The sequence below is a fragment of the Rhyacophila brunnea genome, unplaced genomic scaffold (genome assembly GCF_057557595.1).
Source record: "Rhyacophila brunnea isolate RB1 unplaced genomic scaffold, BYU_Rbru_1.0 scaffold_1, whole genome shotgun sequence".
NCBI lineage: Eukaryota > Metazoa > Arthropoda > Insecta > Trichoptera > Rhyacophilidae > Rhyacophila > Rhyacophila brunnea.
In genome coordinates, this window is record NW_028232751.1 from 8,186,589 (window position 1) to 8,207,697 (window position 21,109).

The following is a 21,109-nucleotide window of genomic DNA, read 5'->3' on the forward strand; positions in this document are numbered from 1 at the left end:
CACGATGCCAATGCCTTTAAGTAGGATTGAATTCATTTTCAGTTAATTCTGTTTTGTATGAAAAGTTATTTCGCAAGAAATCCGTAATCCAATCCACTATTATTGGTTGCTAAGGGAGTGATACTAGCAACTAAATTATGAATATATACGTGCGTTACTATGGAAATCAAAATGACATTTCAGTATTCTATATTAATTGTTTGTTTGTTTCTAAATAGCAAAAAAAAATGATTTGTTAACAATTGCCTTATTTGTCCTAAATTATTAATACATAGAATTGCCAAGTTTATATGATTCAACAGAAAATTTAGAAACGTGGTAGGTATATAAAAAGTTCTTTTTATCTTGTAATTATTTATATATATATTATTTAAAATCAATGTAACTGTTTGTTTTCCTTAATAAAATAAAAACTGGAATTATGACCTTTGGCAAGTCTTAGTCTCCTCTAAAAGCTTATGACGTAGAACTACATATAAATATCTAATTATCTCTTTATAAAATATCCAAAAAAAATGTTAGAATCGATTGTAACGTTTCAAAAGATAAATACAGCGAAATTTAATTTATACCACTGTTCGGACAAAGGGGTTTCATGACGGCATACACTTCGTTTAAACCGATCAAATCAACGAACCTCTACCCCATTCATTGGCATGCAATTCAGTCGAATTTACACTCTTCGAACATTTTTTTTTATCGCGTGGAGCCTTTGTGGAGTACCTCAAATTAAATTCGCAGACCAGGTTCATTGGATTTAAAATATCATTGATATTTTACTCACCGAGTCGCCAGTTCAAAATGCGGCTATTTTATTTCAAATATTACGTTCTGGCAGAAGACACTAATTCTAAAAAAATACATATTGAGTTAGTTATACCAAAATGTTCCTTATTTTAAACTTTACCGTCTGAAAACCATATTAATAAATAAACAGTCTTTATTTTAAAGTCATCCTTTTAACGATTACTTAATAAACTCACATGATAGACCATTTCAAACATTTTAACAGCTTCAAAGTCAAATTACTCAAAACTAGTATTCTCCAGTTAGTGTGTTCTGCCAGAACAGAGACAATTAATTTTCATTATTATTTTAAAACACAATATGGTCGTGCGATACAAATTTTTGATACTCGACAGTTTAATAATTTTAGTGAATGAATTAAAATAATTACAAGAAAAAAAGAACTTTTTATATACAACGTTTTTAAATTTTCTGATGAATTATTATGCTCAATATGCTTAAACTTGTACTTGATATGAAGTAAATAAAAAACAAAAAAAACAAATATAGAATACTGAAATGTCATTGTGATTTCCATAGTAACGCACGTATATATTAATAATTCAGTTGCTATGACCTCCCCCTTAGGATTTTTCTGAAATAACTTTCCATACAAAACAGAATTAACTGAAAATGAATTCAATTCTGCTTAAAGATGGCTAAAAGTATTAAAAGAATTCATTGGCATCGTGTTCTGATATATTCTAAAAGTTTCAAGTATCTAGCTAGTCGGGAAGTTGGTTAAAATCGGTTGCAAGATTTGTACTGGACAAACAACCACCATACAAACAAGAAAAAAAACGTTGTAAAATACAAATAATCGCTAAAATACATTGAATACTCTTAACCACCATTTGAAAAACGCTTCTGTAGACTCTACATCTGAACGACAGCTAACTAATTGATATCGAATAATCAACAACAATGCAGTTACAAGATATACATCATATCATACAATGGTTTGTCCTCAGTTAACCAATCAAGCCTTTATTGCAATGAATATAAGCAAAATAAAATTGGGTACATCGGTACTACTACAAGGTTATATATTTTTAATTTAAGTCTTTCTTTATGCTTTAACGGATTGTGTACGTGGGTCATTTAAGTCATCACATATTCTCTGAAATCACACAGTATGATACCTAATAGCTAGGTACTCTTGTTCCAATTCGGCCATATATATGGTATTTTCGGGTTTCGGATATATATGTATTTATCATTTGTTGAATCACGTAAGTTCACTTACTAAATAGTATATAATATACTTTGAATCGAAGCAAGTCTGGAAATTTGCCCATATATCATTCATTGTTGTTTTAATTTAATAAAACGCATTTTTTTGTAGTACTTATTCCATTTTTAATCAATAGATTAGGACCGGTTTCGTCCGTCTTAGAGGGACATTTTCAACTGTAGTTGAGCTGAGCTGGGCTTTGAACTGAGTTGAAAATGTCCCTCTGAGGCGGACAAAACCGGTCTTAATCTATTGATTAAAAGTGGAATAAGTACTAAAAAAATTGCGTTTTATTAAATTAAAACAACAATACAATGCAGTTCCACCATGAATTGACAGTTAACAAAATAAAAGAAACATAATATATTATCATTCACCGGTTTACATAGAACCAGTTGAAATAAGACAAGTATCGATATCAAGTTTTCTCAATATGAATTAAATAATATAAACGCCAAAATCATAAGAGATGCTGTCAAGATCATGTAGGTACTGGAATAGTTTAAGTTTTTGATACAAAGATTTCTAGGCCTAATGACAAATGATTAATAGAACGTACGTGATATTATATCCATTGACTTGTCCATGGCATTTTCTTACGAACGAAATCTTAGTATTACAGATAAACTTAGAGAAGAAACCATACAAAACTTTAACTCAGCTTTGCGTTAATAACCGTTGACACAATCTATAAAAAGTTCATTTAACTACGTAATTTTTTAATATAACTGAATATAATATACGGATATCTGCAGACTAATAATTAGTAGGTATATTAAAATATAATGCTGTGAAGACATGAACCTGGTATTGTAATGATAGTGGTTATTGCAATGTAGATAGATAGTATTTTTCAACCACATTAATAAATACTTATATAATATATATTGTCTAGTTATTTTACAACGTATCCGGAAATTTGTACGTAAACAGTTCACCGCAGGACACTTATTCGTGCGCCGCAGTACGTGAAACATGAGTTCGTGTAACATTTCACCATGGAGTATATTTATACACGTATGCTACAACATGTGGTGAATTTTATGAGATTTCTTTACTAGGTTAGGTTAGGGTTAATCTAATTGGAACAGTTCTATTTTCAAACTATCGCCGCATTTTGTAAGATACGTACAAATGTATTCCACGGTGAAATGTTCAACGAAGAACTCGTCATTTGATAAAATGTTATACGAACTCATGTTTCACGTACTGCGGCGCACGAATAAGTGTCCCACGATGAACTGCATACGTACAACTTACATGTAACCATTTTACAACATACACACTCGTTAGCTGACTAGAACAACAACAACATGCAATAATCAATCTTAGTCCAATACTATTTTTTTTAATATACTCCAATATAGTTTTTTTTCAACTACCTTAAATATAGATATTAATTACTTATATGTTTAACGAAATAATGATTTTTTATGAGTCAACCCAGATATCAACGTGCAGGGTTGCTTGCGAGACTCCATTTATAGTGCTGCGTTCAAAGTCTATTTTTTGATATTTTGTATTCAAAAAGAGAAAGATATTGCCGATGACATATTGTAATGAAAACCACAGGTAAATATAATAATTTAAGTATCAATCTAAATACAAAGGATATTATGAATTCGCTAAGCTGGACGCTAAACCGAGAGATGTCACGGTGACTGGAAGCTTTCGAGATGTGTCTGTATAGACGCATCCTCACAATTCCTTGGAATGACCGGGTGACAAATCGAATGGGGAAGGACCGAGAAGTTCTGCGTAGTATCAAAACCAGGAAACTACAGTACCTCGGTCACATTATGAGAGGACAAAAATACACCATTCCCCAACATTCAAGGAAAGATCAAAGGGAAGCGTAGCTGAGGACGGCGCCGCATTTCGTGACTTAAGAACCTCCGTGATTGGTATGAGTGCAGCTCTATTAAACTGTTCCGGGTAGCAGACGACAAAGAAAAGATCGCCTTGATGGTGGCCGACCTCCGCTAGGGGATGGCACAATAAGAAGAAGAATGAATTCAAGGATGAATGTTAAACAGGGCTAGAAGTCTGAGATATATAATATTATATGCGCTAATTTGCAATGAGTTGGAGTATTACATAATATTGCAACGAAATTTCTATTTACTTGAAAATTAATTGGTCAATAAAGAATGAATTAGAATTTAAGACATAGAGTGTTTCACTTTTTTTAGGTAAGGAACCCCGACTAAATAAAGTTATATAATGTCAAAAAGTTTATTAAAGCGCCAGTCTGAGGCGAAAGATCTTGGCATAATTTTTGACTCTTAATTATCAAACCATTCAAGAATTCAAATGTCATACGAGCGTAGTATTCTTGAATATGGGTGTATTATCTGGAGTCCTTATGAAGTTTCCTACAAGCTTATTTTAGAGCGCGTCCTTTTTTCAAGGCATGCGCGCTTTTCACTCACTTGAATCACGTAGATCACTTCTGCTCTTGATACATTTTTTCCTTTTTCCCATCACGAGGGGTGGTTTCCAATCCTGGCGTCATAAAGAATTAAAATTTATATATGCCTATTAATTTAATTACCTACGTGGTCGCAGCCATGTTCTATTCTGGGTCAGAACTGTTTCCTTGAGTCAAACCTATCAGGCACCATTAGCGAAGGGTACAAGACTAGTGAATACGCTCCTTAAATACATAGAAATTTTCTGTGTAAATACTGTGAATTTTGTTTTTGAAACTTTATTTTATTGTATAAAATTCATTATCCTTTTTTTATTCTTCTTTCTTGTGAAAGTAATATTTGTGATGTTGTGAAAATTTTGTTTTCTTAATTAAATAAATATAAAGAATAAGAAAAAAATAAATGACCTGCAACAATCCATAGCGCATCTCCATGTCGATGAAGTAGTACTCCTTAGCGTGCTGTGGACGAGGGAGTGGAGGCCCTCCCGGGGCGCTGGCCCCCGTTACTGGTGGTCCTACGCATGGGCCGCCTCCTGCCTCCTGGTAAATATAAAATGATTAATTATTTTTGAGTATACATATACATATTTAAAAAGGTCAGAAACTTAGTTCGAAAAACCTCCTAGAAAACAATCTTGTTGACATAGTGAGATTCGAAAACACATAACTTGGTTTTTACGAGGAAGATGGGACTGACTGAATTTGCTCGTTATAAGCGGTACTCGTTATATCAGAGAATAAGTATTTTTAAATGAGCGGTCACATAACAAAAAAATACGAAAAAAACGTCGAAAATAAAAAATCTGAAAACCATCGTAAAAATCCCCGAAACAAGCATGGCCTTCATAAACTTAAAAAGAAGTTGTTTATTGAAATGAACGCTGGTAGGTATCTACGGACTTCACAAACCTTGAATTTTTCAACCATGTGCGTTGATACTTTTTCATTATTGTCGGCGAAAAAACAATTTAGACTTAGTGACATAAACTTAATCCGTCCCCGGCGGCATCCTGTCCGATCGGATTTTATTGCTTAGAGTCGAAATATTTTTAAACGATCGACCCATTAACAGTATTTTAGCTCGGTATATCCGATAAGTTGCTCGTTATAAATGTGAATAAATGTATGGAGAAAATCATAAACCAAATGTCAACGAATGTTTCCTCATTACATCCGAGATCTCGCTATGCCCGAGATCGTAATAATCGAGTTCGACTGTAATATGTTGCTTGGAAATGACTGAATTGTCTGTTTCTTTGCATTAAGGTCCGACGTGCTCAGCATGGGTCAAAATGGAGCTTTTTTCTATTTTCAATGCATGATCCTGGACATACCTTAAACGTTGTAGATAATCTATTTTTGTAATTTTGAAGCTTAATTATCTTTTATATTTATTTTAAATTTAATTTTAAATTTAAAATTAAATTTTATTTTATTTATTAATAAAGTTTCCAGACGGTTAAGTTTGAAATAAGGAACATTTTGGTATAACTAACTCAATATGTCATTTTTTCGAATCAGTGTCTTCTGCCAGAACAGTGACGACTTATTTATTTGATAAGAGTATAAACACTAGCTTAGTAATATTCTATATATTATATATATTGAGAAAAAACACGTGACGTGAGAAATTATTCTCACGTCTCAGAAGTGAGATCGTGAGTTATGAATCAATCACGGATTAACACTACATAAGCACAGATTATTTTATTGAAGATGATTAAACACTAAACGAGACGAATATAATAATTTCAGTAGTGAATATATCGTTAACGCCCACCTACCATAATATAAAGGTCGAAAACGAAGAATTATAATAATACATAAATATATAATAATATATTATTAAGGTGAATGAACCATATAGCCGAAAATATAAAGATTGCAGTTTGAGATAATTTACATTGAAAAGTTTTTTTTTATTAATCAAGAGGCATGATTCTAAAAATATTAAAAATATATAATTACAAGATAAAAAGAACTTTTTAAATTTTCTGTTGAATCATATAAACTTGACTTGACTAGCTAAACGATCAAAAAAAAAATGTACTTGATATAAATACTGAATAAATATAGAATACTGAAATGTCATTTTGACATTTCATATTGATTTCCATAGTAACATACGTATATATTAATAATTTAGTTGCTAGTACCACTCCCTTAGCAACCAATAATAGTGGATTGGATTACGGATTTCTTGCGAAATAACTTTCCATACAAAACAGAATTGACTGAAAATGAATTCAATTCTAGTTAAAGATGGCTAAAAGTATTAAAATAATGCATTGGCATCGTGTTCTGATATATTCTAAAAGTTTCAAATGTCTAGCTAGTCGAGAAGTTAGTTAAAAATCGATTGCAAGATTTGTACTGGATAAACAACCACCGGACAAACAAGAATACGACCTAATAAAAACGTTGTAAAATAGTTTTATCTAGTCTTTTTTAAATTTTTGTTTATGCAACGAAAATATTTTTGAAAAATTCATAGTTTAATTAAAATTTAATTAATTTCTTCAATAAAAATGTGTACAAAAAACTTTTTATTTGCATGAAAATTTTATATGATTCGATCGAGTATTGATTTATTTTGATTTACTTATAACAATTTATATTATCAATAAACTGACTCAAAAATACTAGTTGCAATTTTTCATTCAAATTAAATCATTGTATAATATATAATATCGTTATTGAGATTTAGAAGAATAGGAAATTTTTTCATCACTTGTATATGACAGACTGAGTACATATAACATTGTTACTAGACACCGACAAGTTTAACACGAGGCTCCGCTGCATAGCTGCCGCGTTGCTGCTGAGCCTCGCGTTAAACTTGTCGGTCTCTAGCTATCACTGTGAGTTGGCTCAATATGACTGAATTAAGTACCTAAATAATTACTAATAATTTATCTATTCTAAATGGATGTTGCCCAAAAAAGAAATATTCTTAAAAATATAAAGAAAAAGAAAACAACTTGAATTTTCGAGAATGTCTAGAAATCACAATCTTTTTCTGGTGTGAAAATATGTAAAGAAATTTACCTGAAATGCTAGGATGTTGGCAAGGCTGGCCATAATTGGCTCAGTGGCAAACGCAAGAGTATCCACGCACTCCTCAACGGTATGCAGTATCAATAGCAACTTCGGTTGGCGAAGTCTCTCCAGCTGGCGGACCGAGTTCCTTAGAAGTTCCGTCACGGTCTCTTTACGCTTCGGCTTGTGTAGCTTCTCCGCAATCTTTTTCTCGAATATGAAGATTGAGCACTCCTGAAAAAAAATTAAAAAGAAAACGTTAATATTGTACTGACTATGTGACACACAGACATAATAATCAATTAGTGATGGTGATCATCATTAGTTTATATCAGGACACTTAATATTAAGGCTAAAATATTCAGCTGAGGCATGGTCTGAAAAGATCGTGACTAGGCGATGCGCGGATTGTGCAAATGACGCAAGCCGAACGAAATATAATTTGTCCTTTTAATGTTATGTTTATTATTATATTCGTAATAACAATAGTATATTCATTGACATGTTTTCTTTTTCAAGTACATGCGGAACGGTTTTTAGTCATCTCTACACGATTTAACAATATATTCCTTATATTTCCTATCACAAGTGTCGTGGGTTCCAGGATAATATTACGGGTCTGGCAAATACACATATTGTTTTATAATTTGTGTCTGGTCACAGTATGTACCTACCTAGTAAGTTGAGCAAGTAGCTAACATCCATTTCTCGTAAAAATAAAAATCTGTTAATACAAACCTCCACTCTGTGACCCTATTAGCATCGGTCAAAGTCAAATAAAAAAAAAGAATATATACTTATAATAACTCTAGTAAGTAATATCACTTGTAGGAGTGACCGCGTACCTACATAATATTATGTTAAGATGATATAATGCTATTTACCTTAATAATAATGGAAAAAAATACCCACATCTTAATTGGCATCTACTTTTACTACTTATACTCTTTATATATTCCTTTCTCACTCTTTAAAATGGAAGGCATCGGACAGAATGGGCGATTCATTGACAAACTACTATTTACCTACTATTCGGTTACTTGGTCAGTTATGGTAGATAAACCAATTATTTTAAACTATACTTTGTATTGCATACGGATTCTCAGATTTTCAGGTGGTCCACCACGCAGAGGTGAATATAGTAATAAGATAATGTGTCGCTACATTTCAAAATCAGCCAAGTCCATCTTTAGGTATTTTTGACTTTTTGGTGAATTGCTGTAGAACTACTGCTTTTTAACATTTTATCAAAATGTGGAATTTATTAATTTTATTTATTCTATACTCGAAATAATATAAACTTTCACCCTTGTGACTGTGTATTTGAGAAAACAAAAAGCTGTTTTTCTCCTATTCATCTATTATGGACTTGGCTGATTTTGAAATCTAGCGACACATATAAGCTTAAAAATGACGTAAGCCGTAGAGTGTAGAGTATTTGAGCATTCATAACGCATTATTATTTTTAAAAATATAATGACGTATAAGTAATACATTTTTAAGTATAAAACAAATCAATTTTACAAGAAATAAATCACGGATTTACCTTTGATGGATTAACTGGAGTGAGGATTTTTACAAATAATGAAGAAAAACAATTTAAATTGGAGTATTATAAAGCCAAGAGGAATGAAAAAAAATTAATTATTCAACCATTGCATTTATATAAGAGTAGGGGGTAATCAAACGTAGTAATTTATAATATTCAAATCGTCGGATTTCTAAGTAATTCTTAAATCGCTTTTCGAATAAGTACATTTTTGGCATTATTTTAACATTATAACTCTCTTGTCCAAGTGAATTTGACAAATTTACTGGAAAATACAAAATTTAAAGCCTACGGCAAATGCTGATATCTGAAAATCGCTTTCTAAAATCAGAAATATGCCAAGATTTATGAGAAGACAAAGCAAAATTCTGAGAATGTACTTTTTGATTATATACCTTGCTACTTATATACTTTTGTGAATATAAACTACAATTGATTCGCAATTTAGATGGATAGATGGATAATTTATTCCCCTGATTTATGTGATTTACTGCCACGATGATTATCTTCCGGTCAATCAAAAACATCAACTAATTTAATTATGCTTACCAACTAATCCGCTTGGTACCAAACACGGCCTTAATCCGAGGGGTATCATAATCATGAGGCACAAAAAGTGGTAAAATGCGTCTGTACCATTGCCGACTCAAGTAGAAATCCGATACATTTACAACGACTGGTCCTACTTTTCCGCCCCTCTTATTGTTGTCTAAGTAAGGATGATCTGTCATTGCCTGTCATTTTTCTATATAGTGCTCATACTGACGCGTCTGTCGTGTTCACGCAGGGAATGGTTTGATTTTAATAGATAAGTTACATGATAAATAATACACTAGCATTAACACACCTTCTACAAATGTAATGCATAGATCAATACTACATATTTTTTTGGAAATCAATATTACCACCGGTTTTTGTGTGAAAGACTAGTCTGACTTTGATAGCTGATGAATAACAGGAATGTATATTATTTATAAATAACGCTGATAGTTAATATATTTGATTTGAGATTTTTTTATAATTCAATTTGAAACGAGAAAGGGCGAATCAATATGTCAAGCAATCTGGGATCTGATTTTGACAGCTGAAAAGTGGACTACTCATTGCTTGTGCAAAAAGTTATGCTCAGGCTTTATTTATCTAAAGATGGCGGTGGTCTGTACTTTTTGACTCTGAAAATATCTCAAGGCCCCAGAAATAATGATCCGAGATTTATTAGGTATAAGCTCGTATCAGAGGAGAACAGTAAAAAAATAATGGGAAGCTATCCACTATAAGATGAGATCCATTGGCTCGCCATATGATGTCGCATTTTCTATACTCGCTTAATTTTGTCTCTAAGTACTTGGCCAAAGTAACATCTAACAGCCAATTCTTGTAAAACAGAGTTACAATAAAATTCAAAAATTTATATTACCAAGCCAGTCCGGTGCCAGTAAGCAAGTGGGTACGATGAAAAAACTCCTTTAAGAACAATTTTTTATAATAAAAGTCACTAAAATATAATTTATAGTTACCTAATGTATATTATGTATTAAAGAAATCGATATACAAATAACATATGAAGATGCAAGGGCACGCAAATTATCTTAGTATCAATATAGCACCATCAATATATCAATGCGATGACAAGGGAATAGGACAACTGGACGCCAGGACAATTGGACGCCTCACTGTAAACACGTAAACAGAACGTGGACGATGAATTTTAATCAGTTTCTATCCACTACTTAGTAGTTTTAATTCATTTTACTCTTAACATAATGTTTTTTTTTATTGCGGATTAAGAATTACCATGCCTAAGGCTTTATATAATAATAAAAAACTCTTTTTTCGTTGAAACTTAAATATATGCACGATTAAATCATCATTTACGTGTGCATATTTAAATTCTCACCAACTTATAAATATAAATAATAATATTAAATATATTTTTTTGAAGTATGTACTGACGTATAAGTACCTAACGTCTATTTATTTTCGAATTGCGTGGCGTCCAGTTGTCCCGGCGCCAAATCGTCCTAGACCCGATGACAATGAATCTCACACCTCACCTTACTATTCCATCGGCGCTATCTAATCACTTTATCTACCCGTGATGAATTGTTGCAAATACACGCGTCAATAAATACACACTAACATTAATACACCGTTTAAAAAAAAATAAAAAAAATATTCGGTTAGGTACATGTTCAAACACGCGCGTTAACATAATTTTACTCCCTACTTTAATTATAGTTTGTCAATTTATGGCTACGGCCGTATGTTGTAGCTTAACCACAAGGGAATGACAAAAGAAATGGCGTATTTCTTAGGTCAATAATTATTATAAAGCAATCATTATTCATAAGATGTTTATCACACTTGAATGGTCAAAGACATAGCTTATAATAAGTATCTTTAGAATCATCTTCAAATTTGTTAATCTTGCCGATTTTTTGAATAATAAAATGCCTAATTCTTGTCAAATTTGGGATCACAGAGATTATCAATATAATTTTTTATCGTGGATATTATACAAAAAATATCTCGTAATAAATTATACTAATGGTTTCATAAATGCGTTTAAAAATTAATAAATGTAAAAAATCTTAACACCACTGCACAGTTATGTACCGAAATATGACTATATTCTAAAACATTAGAGCGAGAGGTTTAAAAGAATACTATTTTATGTAATAAAAATACTTTACGCAGTCATCAAATGTTTAAAATAACTATAAAGGATAATAAGGCTTCAAAATTATATAAATAGATTATCTACAACGTTTAAGGAGTGTCCAGGATCATGGTTTGAAAATACAATACAAACTCAATTTTGACCTTCGACGAGCATGTCCCCCCTTATATGTAATTTATTTTTACGGTGTTGTGAAAATATTGTGCAACACACAGTATTCTTCAAATAATGTTACGTGAAAATATTAAGACAGGTTGGAATTTCGAAAAAATGAAAGTTGAGTCTATGTTCAACTCGTGAAATTACGTCGTGGCTAAAAAATGTAAAGCTTAATATAGGAGCTTACCCGTTGATCGCTGGGGATACGTTTTGGTCATGGTCGCGATAAGGAAAATATTGCGATCAACGGGAACAATATAAGAAACAAAACAATTTAAAATGCAAAACACTTTTTTATTAAACTAAATAAAATAAATGTCATACATAATATAATTTTGTAATAAGCCCACGGTGGCCGCGCGGGTTAAGCGTTGGACTATCACGCCGTGGGTTCGAATCCTGGGTCTGGCAAGTACACATATTGTTTTTCAATTTGTGTAGGAGTCAGGGTATGGACCTAATAGGTTGAGCAAGTGGCTGACATCCATTTCTCGTAAAAAACAAAAATCTGTTAATACAAACCTCTACCCTGTGGAGGCCCACATGATCCTATTAGGATCGGACATGGTCGAAAAAAAAATTAAAAGAATGTAATGATTAATTTGGTAAAAGAATGTAAAAAACCCTGCTTGGCCCATCTACATTTATTATGTAAAACTAATCGATAACGTAATCGTATAATTCCACTCATTATGACGTTTTTTGGCACGTGGTAAATGTCAAAATAAGCACGGGATATATTTGTATTATTAAAAATCGATAGCGACATATTGAAATTGCACTCAGCCGGGGTCAATCCACTGCTGGGTGAAGGCCTTCCCAAGTTTCTTCCAACTCTCTCGGTCCTGTGTCATTCGCTGCCATGTATTTCCGCCGAACTTTATCAGTTCGTCAATCCATCGGCTTTTAGGGCAACCATGTGGCCGTTTCGTGCCCCTTCGGTACCATTGGATGATGGCATTTGTCCAGCGGCCGTCCTTTCGGCGAGCAATGTGCCCCGCCCATCTCCATTTCAGCTATTTGGCAACGTCTATCGCGTACTCCTGTCTGCTTCCTAACCCATTTGTTTCTCTTACGGTCCTTTCGAGTGATGCCCAACATACACCTCTCCATGCCTCGCTGTGCGATTCTTAGCCTTTGGACATCTCTCGTGTTGAGGGTACACATCTCGCAGCCATACGTGAGCACAGGCAGCACACATTGGTTGAACACCCTACGCTTAAGACATAATGGTAGGTCATTCTTTAAGATACTATTCAGACGTCTGAAAGCACTCCATCCCAGCTTTGTTCTGCGAACAATTTCATCGTGCATGCTTCCGTCTATGGGCACCTGCTGTCCAAGATAGACGTAGCCGCTGACTTGCTCGAGTTGGGTGCCATTAATATAGATAATCGCAGGGTCCGAAAAGCAGTTCCTCATCACTTTTGTCTTTGAGACATTTGATACTTGATTGACAAAAATCATATCAGATATAATAATTGAAATGGTACTGTTCGGTTATCAGCAATACAGCGGAAAACACATTTTGAAAATAGCCGATAAACTGGATTATTTATTAGGTAAACCTAACCTAACCTAAACTAACCCAAACTAACAAATAATCTAGTTTATCGGCTATTTTCAAAATGTGTTTTCCGCTGTATTCCTGATAACCGAACAGTACCATTGAAATTAGTTTTCCATTATATTTGTTGATTTTATAAAGAATTAATGATATTGATGATACGAAGATGTTTTGTTATTAAGCAAAAATAAATAATAAAGAATGTGGTATTCAAATTCAATTTTTATCATACTTGGTCGATTTATGTCAGAAACGACATTGTTTTTTTTTTTTGTACCTTGAATTTTTATAATAATAATATAAATCCTGCCTTTCTGAAGAATTTATAAAATACAGCGTCTATCCTTTGAAGACAATTGTATAAAAATGTTTTCGAATTATAAAAAAAAAATAAGACGAGATTTCTTTTATTCGGAGAGTTCATGTCAAAAGAAAAATGAAATTTCCACTTCCACCTGATAACCAATAATCGAAATGGCCAAAAAGACACGAAACCAATTTAAAAGATATTGATGAAAAAAATATACAGCGAAATTCTTTCTGGCAAGTACCTAAAGTAGATCACTTCACATTTTGATTTCAAATATATATTCGAATCAAACATCACATTGTGAAAACGATACAATTAATTATCGACTAGAAGCTGATAATTAACAAGTCAATACTGTATAAAGTATACTAGTTAGTATTCTTGATAAAGAACGTTTTTGTATCATTAAAAACTTGTGTAATTGGTTTTAACGTTAGTTTTTAAAACACATTATTGTATATTTAAATTGAGTCGTATAGTATCAAAAGTAGAACTGTCGCAAATATATCGAAATTTAACTAAGTATGCCAAATTATTCTTCTGACCATAATGTATGACTAGCAATATAATATTCGAATCAAAATCATATCTGTGTGGTATAAAATTGTGATGGAAAATAGGGCTTGGTATCAAAATTAGAACTGTTGAATTTGAATTGAATTTCTAATTTCTAAATGTAGAAACATATTTCATGCTACGAGTATTATAACACTAAAAAACCCAACAAAATGTTTTTCGTTATTTTCTCGAAATGATGAATAATGCACAGTTAATTTTTATTAATCCATTTATTTAATAAAAATTTATAAACTGAGCATATACGCAATACGCGAGAAATTGTATAAAACACAATAATTATTTTTGTATTCACTCTTTATAGTTTTTGAAGTTATACTTCTTATGGGACGTAGTGAAATTGAGAAACAGTTACGGAAGTGGAAATGACGTTGGCCGCGAATGGTTTACCTCGTCATACATAACTTCTACGTTTTTCTATTGAAAATAATATCATATTTAAAATTTCTCTTTCCTATTGTCTAGGTAAATTATTTTGTAATTGTTAAACGAAGACAAAAATATGAAAACTACATAAAATAAATTCAATAACTATAAAAATACAATTAATATAATTTAATGTCTCTGCAATTAGCGAATAAGTGATTTTTAGAAGCCGTGAATTTTCCCGATATGGTAAAACTGGAGTCTAGTCTGCCATTCAAATTTTCTTACTAAACGTCGCAAACGTCAGATGATGTTATTATTGTCGGCCATTTGCAATTCCTTACGTAAACAAAGGATTAAACGTCAGAATGACAGTAGTTGTTACTTTAAAAATAAGAAAAACAATGATAAATAATTATATAATTTAGTAATATAAGTTAAAGTGTATATAAATAAACCAGCGGTGTTTCAATAATTTTATTTAACAATACAACAATTATAACTGTGTATTAATACATATCATTCTAATTTGATTATGCTTTTTAATCAAAACTTTATTGATTGTATTACATATCTTTTTACGATTTTTTGTTTTGTTATTTTTTTTTGTTACGCCAAAAAGTATAACTTCTAACGCGCGTACATAAGTACACACACAGATTTTTTTATATTGTTTCTGTACTATTTATATAATTTTTATGTCATTTTAGTCATGTCATGTTAATGTTAATGTTGAATTTGAATAATCTTCTCAGTCTTTTTCTCATGGTTGAGGATCGTGACGGTATGCTGGAATGATCTGTAATGCCGCAAGAAGACTTGCGAGGGACAAGGATTCTTGGTGGCACCCTGTGGTGTCCATATGCTCTAGGTTAGAAAAGGACATGGCCGAAGAAGATCACAGAAATACATTAATTCAAATTTAAATTAGAATTGTTAGTTGTAAGTAGTAAGTAGGAACATGAAAACGACAAGTTATACGACGGTACCAGCAATTGAATTAAATTAATTACATGGTTCTTCCTCCCTATTGTTACAGAAAAATACAATTTATATACAAATAAGTAGGTACATTGTATATCTTGGCATTAGAGAGACATCTTTGTTGTGATTCAAAGTCTTTCTCGTATTGTCTCGCATTTCGATTGAAATATAAAAAAAAAACAGCAGTATGCAAATACAAGCAACGACTAGACTTTGGGACGACTACAACAATGCAGATAGGTACTCCAAGTTTCTTTGAATATAAAAAGACCATGAAAAATCCAAAATTGCCAGTGGCGAAGGGTAGGCTACTAAGATCCGACATAAATAGTGCACACTAAACTTTGTCAGTCAAACGTATTTGTTTTCTTTTATTTTGTTAATTATCAATTCATGGTGGAACTGCATTGTATTGTTTTTTAATTTAATAAAACGCTTTTTTTTTGTAGTACGTATTTCACTTTTAATCAATAAATTAAGACCGGTTTCGTCCGCCTCAGAGGGACATTTTAATTCTCCTAATCATTCATCATTAATCACCATTATCATTCATCATTAATCATCATTATCATTCATCCTAATTTATTGATTTAAAGTGGAATAAGTACTACAAAACAAAAATGCTTTTTATTATATTTAACAAAAGTATTTGTTTTCATTGAAATAATACTATAATGTGTAGATAGTGTTTTAGTTTTTAAATTTCAATAATTAAGCCCTACCTAATCCAATCCATAGTAGATAATAGTCAAAATATATTCGTTTATCTACAAAATATCTAAAATTGTGCCATTAAATCATATATACCTACTTTTAGATATTTTATAGATAGAATAATATTTTTATCGATTGTTGTTTATTATAAGTAGACAGTGCTTAATGAATTAAAAAAAATACCAGCAAACACCATTATGACATATTCTTAACTCAACGAAAACAAATACGTAGTATAACTGAAAAGGTGTGCACTATTTTACCACGTTTTTATTGGCTCGTATTCTTGTTTGTCCAGTACAATTTTTTCCTTGTTTTTCCAATACAAATTTTGTTTAACTAACTTCCCGACTAGCTAGACATTTGAAACTTTAAGAATATATCAGAACACGATGACAATGCATTCTTTTAATACTTTTAGCCATCTTTAAGCAGAATTGAATTCATTTTCAGCTATTCTGTTTTGTATGGATTCGGAAAAAAAATCGTAAAAAGTAAAACACTATTATTGGTTGCTAAGGGAGTCCTAGCAACTAAATTATTAATATATACGTGCGTAACTATGGAAATCAATACGAAATGTCATATGTAATGATATTTCAGTATTCTATATTTATTCAGTATTTCTATCAAGTACAAAAAATGTATTTATTAAAACACAGAATTGTCAAGTTTATATGATTCTACAGAAAATTTAAAAACGGGGTATATAAAAAGTTCTTTTTATCTTATAATTATTTGTCATTTCACCCGTAGCATACCTAAACTATTATGGGTTGGTTTAGGCACGGTTTAATCAATTTAATATCACTGACAAAGTTTAGTGTAAACTATTCATGTCGAATCTTAAAAACCTACCTCCACCCTTTGCCAATACTATCTCTTGTAGCCCTTGGCGGCCATTGTAGTGCGTAAGGTACCGAATATTTATCCGAGGGCCCCAAAATCTATTTTCGGTGAGGTCACAGTTTATTTATGTGATTTCCTCGAAGCCTGGGTATTTGTAATTGTTTCTCTTCTATCACTGAATACACTACTATTTCACTACAATTATTTTAGTAGCCTGTTGTGTTAAAAATAATATAACTGAGCATAGTTATCAGTGATATTACATTCATTACCAACAATATCTTTCCATCCAGAGTGATTATATAATTATATGTTGGTCTTGTTGCTTCGGCTATTTTTAATCCAGTCGCTTTCTTGATATTTCAATTTAATTTCAATTTTCAATTTCAATTTATTTATTTTTAGCATATTATGGACATTGCACATTGTAAGTTTAAGACGTTCACAACATGATACGAAACATCATTTTATAGAAGGAAAAAAAAGTAATAAAAGCGATAAAAATGACAATATAAAAAGAGAACATAATATAAACATACAAAAGCAGTGGCAATACTGACAATACAATTATACATCTGTAGAAGTTCAAAGAAGTACACCGAGTTTGTTAAGGATACCCTATCTAAAGAATTTATAAAATAGCGTCCACCTAAACACACCCCTCGCAAGTGGAATATATCAACACCCGAAGCAATTTGGTTGAACATAGTTATCGCCCTCCCATTGGCATTACCAGTGGTAGGTTGGTTCTGCACCTTAGAAGAATAAACAACTAATGTTCTCTATTTCTAAGTTAGTTATCAGGGACATTCAGGTCAAAACTGCCCAGAATGGCAGAGCTCTCATTTATACCTCGTATAAGTCGAAACAAATACGTAGCTAAATAAATATCTCTTCTAAATTGCAGACTGCAGTATGTAAGCATACCTAAGAGAAAGTCAGTTGGATAAAGCCACGGATAGTATACATACAACCTCATTTAAAGGAGTCTCAAGATAACGCTCTCAACCATAAGGCTATACTTCAACTGATGCGGTGCCCAAACGATAGACCCACTCTCGAGCCTACTTCGAAAAGATAGTATCACTCTATATTGTGAAAAGCGCACGCCCTTGAACCTTCTTCCTTCGACGACACCAGAGATTATCACGTGACTGAATAACTGGACGTTCTGTGATGCAAAGCTCTTCCAGTAGCAAGACATTTGTACACTTGGCCGTTCATGCAATACGTAGCATTGTCCGCCAGCATCAATTGTCTTCCTATAGGCTTCGGCCACATAAGCAGGTGCTTCGCTAGTCCTAAGCTAGATGCTATGCTTGTCTATTAAAAACACTACTGCCACATTTCAAGCTACGTGCTTAAGTACAAATTCATTTGACATTTGGGAGCGCTCAAGTCAACAACGATGTCACTCTCAAAACTAACCAGAAAGCTACTTCTCACAGAGAATTTAAGTTTAAAATTTCGAAAGTCTCAAATTCGAACTTGTTGGATGCATTCATCCCATGCGTCATTATTTATAACCTCAAAATATATGGTGTTTGACTTTTGTCCTACTGAAGAAACATCCGCCATCTGGCAAAATTCATAGACAATGGCAAAATCACTAGGTGTCACAATCAAAATAACCAACACGTAGCAGCAAGATAGGTGCTGTTAAAATGTAGCGCTTATGCAATAATTACAACCAACATATTGTAATTGTCACAATAAGTGCTAATACTCTGATACAAACCTACCCTAAGTTTGATAATATTTATCACTTTATCACTTTAGCGGTTGATAAGTACAGAATAGACCCACTGATGTGGATATTTAAAAAAAATCGATGACACGTCTAACCACTGCATATTATGAAAGGAGCGGGGAATTTCAATTGTCACGAAAATTATGCTTGTGCAAACATAAGTTTTCTCTATATTTTTGTAAGGTATAGGGTCATGGATTCTGATGACAGTGGGCTGGAAGGTGATTGATACAAATGCTTCGTATTTCTTGGGCAGAGCACAAAACGAACAAGTCAATCATCCAGAGACTACAGATAAAGAAACGGATCTCGACAATATTTTTGAGACGTATTCTGAAGTTTTTTGGACATATTATTCGGAGCGGATCGGATAACCTGAAGAGACTGGTGGTTTTGGATAGCTTCACTCTAAACTGAGAGAAACAGAGGATCGATAGGGGTGGAAATTCTTGGTCGCTCAGAAGATGACGGAATTTTAAGGTGGTGACGATCTTTCTTATTAACCAATGTGCAGCGTAATTGTCTAAATTTGTTATAAAGCTCCGTCTCTAATAAAAAAGGTTTCCGAATACATAATATCGTCACCTAAATACTACGACTAGATAACTTGATTTTCACTGTTTTTGAGATAACTATATGATTCTAAATTTCCTTGTCTACAAAATGATAAAATCAGAAGTGAGTCCATAGCGTCGTGGGTCCCAAGTTCGAATCCTGGTTCTGACAAGTACCTACACATATTGTTTTTAAATTTGTGTATGAGTCGAAGTATTGACCTAATACGTTGGGTAAGTGGCTGACATCCATTTCTCGTAAAAACAAAATCTGTTAATACAAGCCTCCACTCCGTGGAGGCCCATATGATCTTATTAAGATCGGACATGGTCGAAAAAATAATGTCAGAAGTTAATGGGAACAATACATTATTTTGAGTTTGAAAATATTAGATAACTTTAAAACCATAAATGCATTAAATAAATAAAATAATATATATTATATACAATATCTTTTTATACACAATAATTCACAATAATTAGACAAGCACAATTTTCTATATTTATTTTAAATAATAATTATAGCCTAGATTTATGTTAATCAAGTAAAGTTTAAATTTCATTTTCCCAACAATAACCAAATAAGAGTTATCTAGTTGTAGTATTCAGGTGACGATATTTAACATCACACTTTTTACTTAAAAAAAAATATTTCGTGGAATCAATCTCCCCTTAAATGATTACGCAAGAAAAAACAAATTCAATAATATAATATATTATCTACATCAAATAAATATGTTATTTTGTCAATATTTACATGTTTCATCATTTTCGTTAGGTACATACCCATATATTATTATGACAGAAATAAGTATTATTATTTTTCGAGCGAAGATATGTTATATTAAAAAAAATCTGTAGGGATTCAAGAATTTTGAAACGTATTTTCTGAAAAATCGCAAATATATTACATACATAATATATATACAATGCTATGGAAAACTTAAATAGCCTGGGGGAAATATACGATTCTCGTCAACATTCTACAAACAACAATACAAAAAAAATTCTCACGCCATTTGTATTTTGGAAAAGCAAGTTCTCACTCAGAATACCCGGTGGCTCAGAAATACTATTGCGAAAAATAGTATTTTTATTATTTAAAATAAATAGTAATATTGTTCTTATACATCCAAGCAAATAAAATGGTTCTCGATAGATATAAAGTATTTATTTAGTTACCAATAATTTACTAGTCAATCGAATATAATATTTTTCTACGTATTGTAAAATTAAATAGATTACGATATAAAGTAGGTATGTGAATGAAGTATGATAAAACCGTTTTATTTTATTTTTTATTGATTTATTATTTTATTCAGTTTGAATAATGTCTTCAAAAGTGACCTTCCATTTTGGCCGATATTTAGTGTATAATCAATGTATACATCCGTATACACATATTATTTTATAATAATGTAAACTATAACCATTAGTAAAAGCGACGTCCTACAAGAAAAAGTAGCACAATATGTAATGGTAAGGTATTTGCTGGATTTAATGCGTAAAGATAAAAACAATATACGAAACTATCAATAAAACATTACAATTACTAAGC

General features: G+C 31.9%; 1 protein-coding gene across 1 annotated transcript in view; it reads right to left on the minus strand.

Annotated features, from left to right (window-relative positions):
- Positions 1 to 21,109, minus strand: part of bma (SCY1-like protein bma) — a 405,735-nt gene that overhangs the window by 88,708 nt on the left and 295,918 nt on the right. Inside the window, exons 2-3 of the mRNA XM_085960528.1 lie at positions 7,503 to 7,727; positions 4,860 to 4,994 (exon numbers count right to left, since the gene is read on the minus strand). Of these exons, the coding sequence (XP_085816654.1) occupies positions 4,860 to 4,994; positions 7,503 to 7,727 (360 nt within the window). The remainder of the gene's footprint in view (positions 1 to 4,859; positions 4,995 to 7,502; positions 7,728 to 21,109) is intronic.